The 14784-nt window shown below is 34.7% G+C and overlaps 1 protein-coding gene across 2 annotated transcripts; it reads left to right on the forward strand.

Moving 5' to 3' along the window:
* The first annotated feature begins 9895 nt into the window (after window positions 1–9895).
* LOC104241929 (pheophytinase, chloroplastic-like) lies at window positions 9896–14233 on the forward strand. 2 transcript variants are annotated; one of them, XM_009796897.2, is made up of 6 exons: window positions 9896–10117; window positions 10798–11527; window positions 12171–12397; window positions 12531–12722; window positions 12806–12962; window positions 13814–14233. In XM_009796897.2, the coding sequence occupies exons 2-6, from the start codon at window positions 10826–10828 to the stop codon at window positions 14051–14053; spliced, it is 1518 nt and encodes a 505-aa protein (XP_009795199.1). In that variant the 5' UTR covers window positions 9896–10117; window positions 10798–10825; the 3' UTR covers window positions 14054–14233. The 2 variants fall into 2 exon arrangements, with proteins under 2 accessions (XP_009795199.1, XP_009795200.1); XM_009796898.2 differs by lacking the exon at window positions 9896–10117 and adding an exon at window positions 10159–10326.
* The last annotated feature ends 551 nt before the right edge of the window (window positions 14234–14784 follow it).

Genomic DNA, 14784 nt, shown 5'->3' on the forward strand with positions numbered 1-14784 from the left:
TATGATGTACCTGGGTCTGCACACAACGATACCTAGTAAGTGCCAAGCCTAACCTCGGTAGAGTAGTGACATAGGTCAGGTCAGGGCCCTAGTGGAATATAAGAAAAAATGATACGATAAAATGGTAGGGAAACTAAACAATAAGAATGTACAGAAAGAAATAGCACAGGAATCAAAGAAGACAAATAGAACACGCAAGGAAACCAGAATCTTACAAGTTAAGGAACAACAACAACAACAAATAATACAGCAACTAGAGGAAACAAAACCGCATGACAGAAACCTAGTGCCACAATAACAATCCGCAGGCAGAAACCACGTTCCACAACGAAAATTTGCACGGCAGAAACCTCGTGCCAAATAACAATCCGCACTGTAGAAACCTCGTGCCACAAAACAAAACCGCATGACAGAAACCTAGTGCCACAATAACAATCCGCAGGCAGAAACCACGTTCCACAACGAAAATTTGCACGGCAGAAACCTCGTGCCAAATAACAATCCGCACTGTAGAAACCTCGTGCCACAATAACAATCCGCACGGCAGAAACCTCGTGCCACAATGACAATCTGCACGGCAGAAACCCCGTGCCAAATAGCAACATACCCGGTATTTATGGACTAGTACCATACAAGGTACAGAAACCTCGTGCCAAATAACAATCTACATGGCAGAAACCTCGTGCCAAATAACAATCCGCATGGCAGAAACCTCGTGCCACAACCAAACAATCACCTCAACAATAATCATGGAAACCAAACATAACAACTAAAATAATGATATTTCAACGGTAGCAATTTCGAGTAAGGAACATAGTTAAATAATGGATATGATATCAAGAAAGCACGTAATTCAACTAAGCATGTAGCACAATTTACAAATAAGAGATAGGGCAGGTAGACATGTGAATCTAGGATAAACATGAAGACTACATGTGCTAAAATAACTCAATTAAGGTATAAAAAATAAAAACAAAAAAAGCTGCTTAGCGAAAATCGAAATTTCAACGTTTAGCCCGTGTACGCGCTCAACACCTCATGTACACGGCATCACATATCGCAAATTATCTCAATAGTACCAAATTTTAAGGGGATTTCCCCCACACAAGGTTAGACAAGTCACGTACCTCAAACCACGCTCAATCGTCAATAAGAGGGCCTTTCCCTCAGCTCTCTGACTCCAAACGGCTCAAATATAGACAAAAGTAATTACATACTATAAATATAATTATGAGAAACTAATCTAAATAATGAAATTATGATTTTAGCAGAGAATTAGAAAATCGCCTCAAAAAGTTAACCCGGGCCCACGTCTCAGAATCGAGTAAAAGTCACAAAATTTGAACATCCATTTAACCACGAGTCCCCCCAAACAAAAAATCCTCAAATCCGATATAAAAATCTCAATCAATACCTCAAAATTCGACCTAAGAACATCCCTCCATTTTTCCCCAATTTCACAACCCAAATCCTTAATTAAATGAAGGAATTAATGATAGATTAGTGAAAGTTAATCAAAAATGAGTCAAGAATCCTTACCCAAATATTTTCTCTAAAAATCCCCCAAAATCTCGCCTCAATCCGAGCTCTCAAAGTCCCCAAATAAAAAATAAGAGTAAACCCTTGATTTTAAAATTTAAGTTCTGATGCCCAGTTATTACACTACGTGGTCGCGGAATAAACCTCGCGATCGCGAAGAAGAAAGCAAGGATGCCCCCAGAAATGGCCTTCGCGAATGCAGTTGGCACCACGCGAACGCAGAATAAACGAACTCCCAGGCCTACGCGATCACGAACACGCCCACGCGATCACGAAGCACAACTGTGTTGAACCGTCTACCTCAACTCCTTGTACGCGAATGCGATCCTACCTACGTGTTCGCGAAGCACAAGCTTCATCACTACTGTGATCGCGACCCTAACTATGAGAACGCGAAGAGCAAAAATCCAGCTGCCCCCAAACAAGTCTTCACGATTGCGTACCTACGCACGCGATCGCATAGAAGAAAACCAGAATTGGACATCAGCAAACCTTCAGTAGTCTTCTAAATTCAATTTTCACCTCGTTAGCCATCCGAAATCCACCCGATGCCCTCGGGACCTCAACCAAATATACCAACAAGTTCTAAAACATCATACAAACTTAATCAAGCCTTCAAATCATATCAAACAACACTAAAATCGTAAATCGCGCATTGGTTCAAGCCTAATAAACTTTTGAACTTCTAACTTCTACATCTGATGTCGAAACATATCGAATCAAGTCCGATTTACCTCAAATTTTGCACACAAGTCACATTTGACATTACAGGCCTACTCTAACTTCCGAAATAGAAATTCGACCCCGATATCAAAAAGTCCACTCCCGGACAAACTTTCCAAAAATCTTCCAACTTCTCGACTTTCGCCAATTAATGCCAAAATGACCTACGGGCCTCCAACTCAACATTCGAACACGCTCCTAAGACCAAAATTACCATACGGAGCTATTGGAACTGACATAACTCCATTTTGGAGTCGTGTTCACACAAGTCAAACTACGGTCAACTCTTACAACTTAAACTTCAACTTAGGGACTATGTGTCACATTTCACTCTGAAACTCTCCCAAACCCGACACCAAGCACTCCGGTGAGTCAAGTAACCACAAAATAAAACAGAGGAAGCAATAAATAGGGGATTGGGGCTCATACTCTCAAAATAATCGACCGAGTCGTTACATTTAATTTATCAAAAGATACAACTCTATGTTGAGTTATTGTATGCCTAATAGACTGGACAATAACGAATGATATTTGTGAAATAATAATTAGTTGATAAAGTCCATGACTCGACCTTGAGTTTGATAATACCCCTTTATGTAAGCTTATAAGTTTTCATGTGAAAACCCAGCCGGTGAATTTTGTATCCGTCACATGAAATAGTTTAAGCGAAATTATAAAGAATTTAATTAGTTGATTAAATTAAATTGTTAGTGATTTAGTTTAATTAACTGGTATTTATAATTATAATACGGGAAGTTAAAACAAGTATCGGCGAGTTGAAATTCATATTGAGGAGTTTAATTATAATTTTTTAGTGGAATAAACGGTGATTAATTATAGTAGGATTTAATTCACTCAAAATTTTAAAATTAATACCATAATTGGTAGCCTTTTATTATTTATGTGGTCTCTGCTATACCTAGTTAAAACCTTGACAGACTTAGAAAGGAAGTTACTTGAGAAAAAAGTTCTCTATTTGAGTTGGAATAGGAGTCTACTACCTCAGCAGAATCCTACAAGTTTTGTGGCTGTATTTTGGCCTGATTTCTTGTGCTACAAATAGAAGATCAGTTTCACCTAATAACTCACTCTTTGTAGTAGTAATAATTGTCCACACAAGTATTTTCGTCTAAAGCTTACTTGGAGCATAGCAGAAGATTGCAGTCCTAGATTCTTGTCCTATGAACGAGTTGTGCAACAGTTTCGAAAGGTTAGTACTTCTAATCTCCGTAATTAAGTCATTGTCTAGATTACATATATGTGATATCTGAATCATGTTTGCTTCCGCTGCGCATGTTCTAACAAGATCTTGATTTACCTTCCATTATTATGGGGAGGGCAAAATTTACACTTGCCGTTATCAAAATGGGTAATTCCCTTGTGACTAAGGACAGAGGCTTTGCAACACATGTCCCTTTTTACAACGGAAATCATTCAAATTTGCCATTGAACTATATCATTTAATCATGATTAAATGATAAATGTATATAAAAATACATATTCATTAGGTGATAAATGAGACTTGAAGTATGAGCATACATGGACTGAACAATTTAATGAACAAGGGTTAAAAATAAAAATAAATTTTCTAGAGCAGAGATCTATTTTAAAAGAAATTTAAGGGTGAGGGTAAACATAAAAAGACTTGCACTTGAACTATGCAAAATTTTGCATATATTCCCCTTGAATTGTGTTACTTTATCATGATTAAGTGATAAATATGTGTATAAAAGTCATATATCTTACTAGGGGCGTGCATTCGATTTATCGATTCGATTTTGACCCTTATCGATAATTACTTATCGATTATCGATTTGTACATATGCATATCGTTATCGTTTCAATAAGGTTTCGATTTTTTCGATTTCGATTTATCGATTTTTGGGGCTTATCGATTCGGTTATCGATTACACCAATAAGAAAATTTACGGGATTCCACGGAAAGTATATTGCTGCAAACACACCTAACTAATATGGACAAAAGGAAGCTAAAATAAGAAGAGCACCGTTTATAACATAAAAATTGTGTCAACAAGCACATGCAACGAAACTAAAGTAAGGGATCAAATGTATGTTACCAACACTCCAACGGTATAAACAAATAAAAAATCAAAATACATTATCACGGCTAATTCTGTTTTCCATTAATTTGAACTTCATTCCCTTGAGCTTTAAATATGATCATTCCTTAAATGTGGTAGAGGAAATAATAGGGTTAGAGACTTAGGGTAAAGGAAAGGGTATTATAGAATAAGGGTAAAAAAAATTAAAAAAAATTAAAAAAAAATTAAAAAAATTAAAAACAATTTACTGTAGCTTATCGGTTTATCGATAAACCGATAATCGAAGAGGACAAAATCGAAATCGAAATCGATAAATCGATAAGGAAAATTTTGAAATCGAAATCGAAATCGATAGACCGAAAAATCGAAATCGATAAACCGATAACAAATAATCGATTCGATTTATCGATAAACCGATTCGAATGCACACCCCTATATCTTACATTAAGTCATAAACGAGACTTGAAGTATGAGCGTCTATTAGACCTCTCTATAACAATCATCATCTATATTACAGCACGTCGCATAATGGTCAAGTTTTCCTTGAAACCGATTATTTACGTTATGTTATAATATATGCTCTCTATAATAACACTTTACTCTAGCAGCAAAAAAATTTCGGACCAAACATTATGGAGAAATTTGACTGTATATGAATTAAAAAATTTAATGAATAAGCGTTAAAATAAAGTAAGATTTTTATACTACATCAAACTAATTTAAAAGAAATTAACACAAAAGTTTTTCCTTAAAAAAAGAATGAAATACGAAGATATCATTTAACCTTAAAGTAAATGGTCGGGTAATTGTATGTATGTATGTATATCTTTTCTCATTGACTTTTGCCCCATGGCGATAAGGTCAACGACTAGAGAGTATCTTTCGTGGACACTTGTAGATTGACATGAAAACAAGAAATTTTCAGATGTTTCGTTAAGACGTTAACCATTGCGAGACACATTAATTTATTACAATTAGAATGTACCTCAAATAAAGAAAACACATATGTATGTTCTCTTTTCTTCTTCTTCTTTTCTTCAAAATATTGACTATTTCATCGAGTATTTATCATCTTTCATCAGCACATGTGTTCTCGTATTCTCTCTTTATAATTCTTTATCGCAGTAAGTTATAGTATTGCCAATACTATTACGAAGAAGAGATATTAAACAAAGAATCATTTAATTTTAGCTAGTGTAGGAAATGAGAAAAAAAAACTATTTGAATGATTGAATCTAACTTTATGTGTAAATATAAGCTGCGCAAATGCTGTAAAGTGAAAAGCTTAAACATGAAGGTCCAAAAGTCATAATTGATTGCTTTTCCGAAGGAAAACAAAAAATAGAGATAGAGAGAAAATGAAACTTTCTTTTTGCATCGGAGCATCTTGGGATGGGAATCATCAAATGATTGAACTTGAAAAGCAATGGAATCATCAATCATGTTTATGAGAGAATAAACAACCAAAGTTTGTTGTAGCTATGATTTTGTTGAAAGAGGGCAAAGTACTAAAGCCATGAGTAACTGTACTGTAAACACAGTGTGGCCGAAGTAAAAAAAAAAAAAAGATCGTGTATTATATATTTGTAAAAAATAATTTTAACCTTATATAACAATACAGTTTTTTCGAGAAATTACCATATGCCTTAGCTCCGCACCGGTACAACATGAATGATGAAACATTTAGAAAAATAACAATCATTTGTCTAATTATGACTCTTATGAAAACTTTTCCCCGCTTACTATATTACATTCGCCCGATTTTAGTTTTACTATTGATAATTATCCTCTTAACAGTATATAAAATTCTTGAAAAGCTAGTAGTCCTGTAAGATTGGTAGGGTAGAAGATGACGACTAATTCCAAGAGGTGATTTTATTTATACAATCAAAGATTAACGTTATCTGAGTATCGGAAATACATGTTTTAATTAACGAAAAATTGAGTAAGTTGAGCTGGCCAGCTTTGACAGCTAAATACACCGGCTAACTGATTGCCACCGGCGGATTGTCTCTAAAGTTTCAATGCAGGAGTAGTATTTTTCAATTTTAAGTACAATTACTTACTTTTCTTTCAAACATAAACCAAATATTGTTCAAATTTGCGGATGGAGCCTTTTTCTTGGACGCTGTGGCCCAATGTACTTGGGAGTCCCTTTGGTTTGGCCCATAATATGCAATTGCCCATTGTACAACAACCCAATCTAGGCTTTTCATGGTTCAAATCCATCTAGATTGGATCCATATTTTTTAGGTATAAATGACACCATGTACCCACTCTAAAGGGTTACTATTTAGGAGTTAGCCAGTACATTTTGAATTTCATTTTTTCAGTTTAAATTTTTGGGACAAAAATGTCCTTACTTGTCCTTAACTTAAAATTTATAGTTTAAAATTTCAGGACAAAATAAGTGTTAATCTCTAAATAGCATATTGTGCACTTGCCCCCTTTTACACCGTAGCCAATTCTCAAGAGATAAAATCGTGCAACAGGGATTTAAAATAGAGAAACTTACAGAAACCACTATGTTTTAGTGGTTATTAGCTAGTTGTAGCTATCATTTACTATATTACTTCCTATAGCTATGTTTTCAGATTTTTAGAGTGTATTCGATGTATTATGAATACAGTAGCATTTCTAGGCGTAAAACAGGGGATTGCAGCTAGACAGATTTTTGTATTCGAGTGTATTCGACTGTATTCATGGCGTAAAACAAGGGATTACAGCTTGACAGATTATTGCATTCGACTGTATTCACGGCGTGAAACAGGGAATTACACTATTTTTAAATGAAAAGTGAATCAATTAACATAATAGGCTCCTAATATAACTCAACAACTCAATTATAACACATAAATTTTGTATTTCCAGTTATAAAAAAGATTCTCAACCGAAAAACACCCCAAAAACATAGCAATCTTTAGAGAAATTATATAATACATCTGAATATATAAATTATATTGATTAAAAAAATATATGAATACATTCATGAAATATAGCGAGACAGTGAATACAATGAAATACATAAAATACAGCGTGATGCATTGAAATACAATGAAAAAAAAGACAATGAATACAATGAAAATACATAGAATAGAGCGAGATACATTGAAATACAATGAAAGAAAAGACAGTAAATACAATGAAATATAGAGAGATACATTGAAATACATTGAAATATATTAACAGAAGTATTTCTTCTACGAATCTTGTATCCGAAGTATATCGATCAATTGGATCGCGAACCTTCCAACTACATCGATGAATGCCACGGTGAACCAGTACCCTGGCACTGTACTAAGTAGTGCAATCAAGGTTTGTGCTCTTGCAATCTTGTAAACTTCTTGAACGGCATTCATGGTTTTGGCTGCTGGTATCCATCCAATTGCGTTGAACACATCTTTCTGGAATAGATTCTGGCTATAGAAAGCAATGTCCAACAAGAACCATGTGGAAGTTGTGCCGAATAGGTGCAGCCCATGGCGACGGACGAATTCTCAAGAAAGTAGACCAAATTTATTGGTTTCGTCCCTAGACATTTGTTCGATTTTTGCATCCTTAGGATCAATGTCAACTTGTAGTACCCATGAGATCTGATTCGTTAAACCAAGAGAAAATTTCATGGAGAAAGACTGGAGTTGAGAGAGAAAGGGTGGAGAAAAATTTGAAAGAATGAGAGAGAAAAATAATACAAAGCATATGTTATGGCTTAAGGATAGAAGGTGGCCATAAATAGATATTTGGCTATAAAAATCAAAAGATAGCTATGAAATATAATTTTTTAAAAGGGTAATTATTTAAAATAAATAAGGTATCAACATTTGCTATAGGAGGTAAAAATTCCTTTAGAATATGTTCACATTCTCCACCGTTTCAGCAACGTTTACTCACGAACTCCATTCTATTCATAATCAAGCATCAGCATTTGCTAACTAATTACCACAATTTATAGTTAATCGATACATCCTCATTTTTAAAACATTAAAGTAAAAACACGACATTCTCTTATATTAAAACATTTGATACGGTTAAACAAAACACGACTCTGCCAAAAAACCAAAGAACTAAACTAATCTAGTCAAGTCCAAGACCTGTTACGAAATGCCTATTTACGGCCTAGCCATAGCTTTGGGCTGCAAGCATGCAATTCTGATTAAGGCTAAGTTAGCACAACTTTCCTAAATGCTAAATTTACTAGGGAAAATTACATTGCGCGCTCAAAATAATAGTCGAAAAGTATATATTTTTTTGTATATATACATTTTGTATCTTATATACAAAAATTATAAAGATTTTATATAAGTTTTTGAGTAACGAATATAAATAGTTTCTGACACAGACTAAAATGATAACATCCCAACTTACTACCATTACTATACATTCAAATACGTAAGTCTTAACATGGGATCTTTACATAAATAGTCGGTTGGATTTAACTGTTCATTAAATACTTTTTCAAGAATTTTTTTAACATAATCATAATCATCCACAAGAAGTCTCCTTGATTTTTTAGCAATATTTTCAAGACTTTTGTAAAGGTTGGAAGATAAAGAAATTATTGTCGGTCTAAAATAAGATACATGAAATAAACGAGGTGTTTTTTTGGATATTTTTTTAATGGTCCATCTAATTTCACTCTTCATAGCCTCATTCTCACTAGATCTGCCTTTGAATTTTCCACATTTATGTTGCTCCCACCATGCATGCAGACAAATATACCAAAATCCAATCAACTTTGAACACCGGATCACGTGGTGGCCCAATTGGCTACACTAATTCGTTTCGTGTACTCCATTCTTTTCCTTTTTTTCCTTTCCCACCTACTGAATTTTGCATTTTAATCTAAATTTTTATACCAGTAATACAATATTTAGTCTCTGATATACAAGTAAAGTAATATCTTTCGTAATATGTTTGCAATACTTTTCATATTCCAACTTGTTTTAGATCGAGGCTTAGCTAGCGTTTAGACATAAATTTAGTTGAAATTTGAAAAAATAAAAATTAAAAAGTTACATTGAAAAATAATTTTTGGAAATTTGAAATTATATTTTGACATGCATTTTACTTGAACAATTATTAAAGTTTTGTGAGCCAAAAAAAATTCTCCCAAAATTGGCCCAAACCAGTTTTAGGAACTTGAAAACTTTTCTTCAATCCTTTTTCAAAAATTGATCAAATTATATGAACAAATAATGTTTTCAATAATAATAACCAAAATCTATGTCCAACGGGAGCTTAGTTGGTGTATTATATTTTGCATTATTATTCCTTGCATAATAAAATATACATTAGTAGGGAGTACTCCCTCCAGTCCACTTTAATTGATTTTTAGCTATTTTTGCACATATTAAGGAATCCACCTTTTAGGTTAATTAACAATAAAATTGATCATATTAGCTTTAGTTTATTCATTAAAAATATAGCAAATGCCCCTAGGCTCTTCACTCTAACAATTCTGAAGGGGAAAAAAATTAAATATTATTGACCACGAAAAAAAGACCAAAAAATTAATTAAAGTTAAACCGGAGGGAGTGTTATTTAGGGATAACAAATTTTCTGTTATAATCATGTACAAGCGTGTTAAAGTGTCATTTATCGCAATTTTCTTGGTTTCTAAAGAGATGCCGTGTTTTTAAGCAATCTCTTATTGTGTGGAGTCTTGTAGAATACATATATAATTAACGAATAGTCCGCCAACTGAATATTAAAAAAGAGAAAAAGGGAATGTCCAAACCCCATATTCTTCGTGGAGATTCTGCTGATCAATTATCTCGCGTAGCTGATTAAAGGTAGTAATATTTTATGCAACTAAAAGTTAAGTTCTGTTTATATTTTCCTTTTTTGTGATTACTAATAATTGAGCTTTGTGTAATAATAAGATTGATTTTCTAATTCCTTGATGTTTAAGTTCATTAATTTGGCTTTTATGTTTTCTTTGTGTTTCCTTATTACCAAAAGAATTATGAAAAACTGGTCTTTTTGGTTTGTCAATTTCCAAGTAAGTTATTCCAGTTAGTTATTCTGTATGATCTGCTTCTCTCTAAATCTAGCAATATTGCACAAGTGAAATATTGATAATATTTTCAGTTATCGTACTTGTAGTAGAAGGAGAAATTATAGCAATATTTGCTCAGGTTTTTGGTTTTCTAGATCAGGCTGATTTGATTTATACCCAGATGGATGAATCCAAGCTTTTATTTGGACGATGTTGTAGTTAGACGAAACGAGTTTTAGTTAAGAAAAAAGGAAGTAGAATTTGCTTGAGTAGTAAAAGAACCCGGTCTTAGTTGATTGATCATATAGCCTGACTAATTGAGCTCTTTCAAGTGATAATTACATGTGAAGAAGTAAATTACTGACATCCTATAGTCCTTTTCTTTGAGTTGATTGCATTACTATCCTGTACTTTTTAGCTTATTCTTTGATAATAAACTAAGGGCTTTGTTTTTCGATACATTCTTGATTTCAGGTATTCATTTTAGAAAGCTGACTCCAAGATGGAAGTTCATTCTTGCTATTCTACAACCTATTATTGCATTGTAAATGTTAGCAAATGTCTAATTTCAAATCAGGCAAAGTTTCCCATAGTAAAAGAAAGAAGGTTGTATTCTGGTTTAGATGTTTATAGCATAAAGAAAAAGAGGACTCAGAGGCTTACTATCACTGCTCTGAAAGGATTTGACAGTGTCGACTCAAGTCTCTTGAGTGAAAGCTATAACTCAGATATTATAGATGGGAAAGTCGGTACCCAAGATGTGACTGGTAGTGCTAAATCAGTAACAAAGGTTATCGTTCCCAGTTTACCTGATGAAACTAAAGCCGACTCTGTTGCTGTGGTCGATAGCTGCTTGTGGGAATGGAAACCCAAACTGAAAGTTCATTATGAGAAATCTGGTTGTCAAAATGTTAACTCCGCACCAATACTTTTTCTTCCTGGTTTTGGTGTTGGCTCCTTTCACTATGAAAAGCAATTAAAAGATCTTGGTCGTGATCACAGAGTATGGGCATTAGATTTTCTTGGACAAGGGAAGTCATTACCATGCGAGGATCCAACTTTGCAGTCCAAAAGATTAGATGAATCTGAACCTGATGGAAACAGTGTCGTCTGGGGTTTTGGAGATGAAGCAGAACCTTGGGCAAAAGAACTTGTCTATTCTGTTGACTTATGGAGGGACCAAGTACGTTATTTTATTGAAGAGGTACCGTTTCTATCTTTGTCCTTATGATTTTCCTCTAAGTGGTTATTGCGCAGACTTAAGCAATTGTATCGATGTATTGCTGGCTTTTAACTTGTGTGTTCTTTCTATTAATTACCTGTTCTATTTCGGGTCATGTGTCTAGTATTCTTCGTAGAAAGATGAACTTATAAACATTTGTAGAAGGTTTACGAGCACGCTATTGATGCAGTCAATGACAGTATGCTACATTATAGCAGACTTCCATCCCTTGGAACTTTAGTATGTTTTTTGTTTGACTTATGTATAATTGCATGGCTATAACTTTACCTAATGCTTATATGATCTCAGACTCAAGGTAGGTATGTCTTATTGTATAACACTATGCTGTTTGTTCTCTATTCTTTGGAAGATATCTTATAGTTGATCTTCACGTGTAATGTTTCTCCGATGCTCTTTTTCCTGTTCTTACAGCATTATGTTATTAGACACAACTGAATCTTCAGGGAAGCTTAAGATTATTTGACTAAACAGTTAATTATGATGGTGCAATGGGCTTCTTAATAAGTCTTCCAAGTTATTGATTGATTTAGACTTGAGGGATTGCTTTTAGAACAATCTTGCTCATAAGGAACAAATAAATTCGTATAATCTTTTGATGGTGCAGGTTATTAAAGAGCCAGTCTACGTTGTGGGAAATTCGCTTGGTGGATATGTTGCCCTCTACTTAGCAGCATACTACCCTCAATTGGTGAAAGGTGTAACCTTGCTTAATGCGACCCCATTTTGGGGATTTCTCCCTAATCCTGTTAGATCTCCGAGATTATCTAGATTGTTTCCATGGGCTGGGACTTTTCCTCTTCCCACCACTATCAGAAAGCTCACAGAACTTGTGTGAGTGCTATGACTTGCTCTTTTAATTTATACCGAGGAAGTTTATCTTTTTCTTGCCAGTTATAATACTGATTAGATTTAAGACCAGGGCTTTTGTTCAGTATTCATACTTATTCCCTTGCTTCATTTTCAGATGGCAGAAAATTAGTGCTCCCGAGAGCATTGCGGAGGTGCTTAAACAAGTTTACGCTGATCATACCACAAAAGTGGATAAAGTTTTCTCCAGTATTCTTGAGATAACAGAACACCCTGCAGCAGCTGCATCCTTAACCTCAATAATGTTTGCTCCTAGGGGACAACTAAGTTTTAAGGAGGCACTTAATGGGTAGGTAAAGCAAGTATTACATAACTGCATTGGGCTTCTCTTAATGTTGGAAATCTCAAGTCTTCAACCTTTGCTATTTTTAGGTGTCGAATGAACAATGTGCCCGTTTGTCTCATGTATGGAAAAGAAGACCCCTGGGTGATGCCTATTTGGGCACTACAAGTGAAACGCCAATTGCCTGAAGCTCCATATTATCAGATTAGCCCTGCTGGTCACTGCCCCCATGATGAAGTCCCAGAGGTAGGCCGTCTTACTAAGCTATACATCTTCTTTGGACATTTGATCTTGGTTGTCAACATGTTTCCTCATTGTTACCATCTCTTCATAAGGTTTTCTTCATAACTTGTTACGTAGTAACATAATTCAAGACTTAATCCAAACATTTTGCCACTCCAAACTAGATGAATGGTTACTGTTATATTTGGACTTCGAAGTATCACATAAAACAATAAGGGATAGAGGAATGTCAGTCAAATGCAAAAGAAAAGTTTGAATCTGGATTTCTTTGTCCTGTGAAAACAGTCTCTTGCATAAATGCAACGCAATGGTGCATAACAGACCCAATATAGTCCGGTGCATCCCCCAACCCCGCGCACAGCGGAAACTTAGTGCATCGGGCTCCATTGGTTGGTAACAAGCTTACCTTGCTACTCAGGATGCTCTACCACGTTGAAACAGACCGCACTAGAAATGGTCAGTGGGCAATATAGACTTGTTCAGAGTCATATGCTTAAAAGCCTATTTATTAATTTTATGGTTATACGACAAGAAATTGTTGTTGCTCCTTTTCAGCCACTGAAATATAGTACTATACATTTCTCCCAGCCCCTTACCTCATACCTCTTAAACCAAGTTCTGAATTCCGACAAGTGCTTATCCAAGTCATTTTTGAAACATTGTAGAAGCATTGACGAATCAAGAGCAAGTTCAGTGAGTTCCACCGAACCCTGCTAAAACTATGTATACATATGCAAAAATTTAGACATGTACATAAGATCACACTTGTTCTGGAACCACACTGACACTAGATCTGAATCCATCGACTCTAGATTTTGGTTTCGCCCCTGAATATAATGATATTACATGTGCAGATTGTGAATTTTTTGCTGCGTGGATGGATCAAGAACATCGAATCGCATAGTTCAGTTGCATTGCCACTGCTTGATAGTCCAGAAAGCATCGAATATGACATTGTCAGAGACTTGGAATTTGTTCGGCAAGGAATGAAAAAAGCAGTAAGAGTGCAATTTTACGGGTCAATGACTTCTCAATGGGAGAGGCTTCGCATGTTTCTAAAATCTCGATTCCAATATGGAGTTTACTCTCCATAACTGCACATAAATTTACTCATTTTTTTCTTTTCACATATCATGTGTGATAATTTCCCACCGATAGTAAGCTGAATGTTTTTTGGCTACATAACAATTTAGCAATGTAAATTGTAATATAGGTCAGCATATATAACTTTTTTTCTTGCCCCTTGATTAAATCATACTTATGATTGCCCAAAATGCTTACATGAAAATGGGTTTATCGATCAAAGTCACTAGAAAACGAGTAAGCTTTTTACAGCAATATAAGAATTACTATGTCAACAATCAAGCTAACTTAATCCTCCTATAATTTTCTTTTGATTTTAGTAGTTTACGCAGCAACAGTATTTTATTAAATCAATAAGGTTGAGTTACACGTGGTTTTTTCCGACAAGAGAATATGACACTTCCCATCAGATTTTGGAAGAAAGAGTAAGCTTTACAAATTTATGCACACCGCCATCAAAAAATTCACGTATTTGCCGAATGATGATCACTTCTCACCAGATTCCAGTCCAGGATGGTAATAGATACCCAAAGAAAGTTCAAAAGAGTAATACAAACACGAAATAATACAAGTGTGTAAGCCGCAAAAGAAACCAAAATTTAGAGGGAGGGTTTTATGTATTGTTCCTATTAAAAATGGTAGAAAATATGTTTGAACTTCCCACGGGCTCAGATAAAGAACATCTATACATGGAATGAAATTAGTGCACTAATATAAAATTTCGACAAGCGACACTTGTAAG

The sequence above is a fragment of the Nicotiana sylvestris genome, chromosome 9, assembly GCF_000393655.2.
Source record: "Nicotiana sylvestris chromosome 9, ASM39365v2, whole genome shotgun sequence".
NCBI lineage: Eukaryota > Viridiplantae > Streptophyta > Magnoliopsida > Solanales > Solanaceae > Nicotiana > Nicotiana sylvestris.

What these genes read in the sequence shown, in the direction of transcription:
- LOC104241929 (XM_009796897.2), top strand. Translation starts at nt 10,826, where the DNA reads ATGGAAGTTCATTCTTGCTATTCTACAACCTATTATTGCATTGTAAAT. An exon ending in TACGTTATTTTATTGAAGAG is followed by an intron (nt 11,528 to 12,170) that starts GTACCGTTTCTA and finishes TTGATGGTGCAG; the next exon opens with GTTATTAAAGAGCCAGTCTA. An exon ending in AGAAAGCTCACAGAACTTGT is followed by an intron (nt 12,398 to 12,530) that starts GTGAGTGCTATG and finishes CTTCATTTTCAG; the next exon opens with ATGGCAGAAAATTAGTGCTC.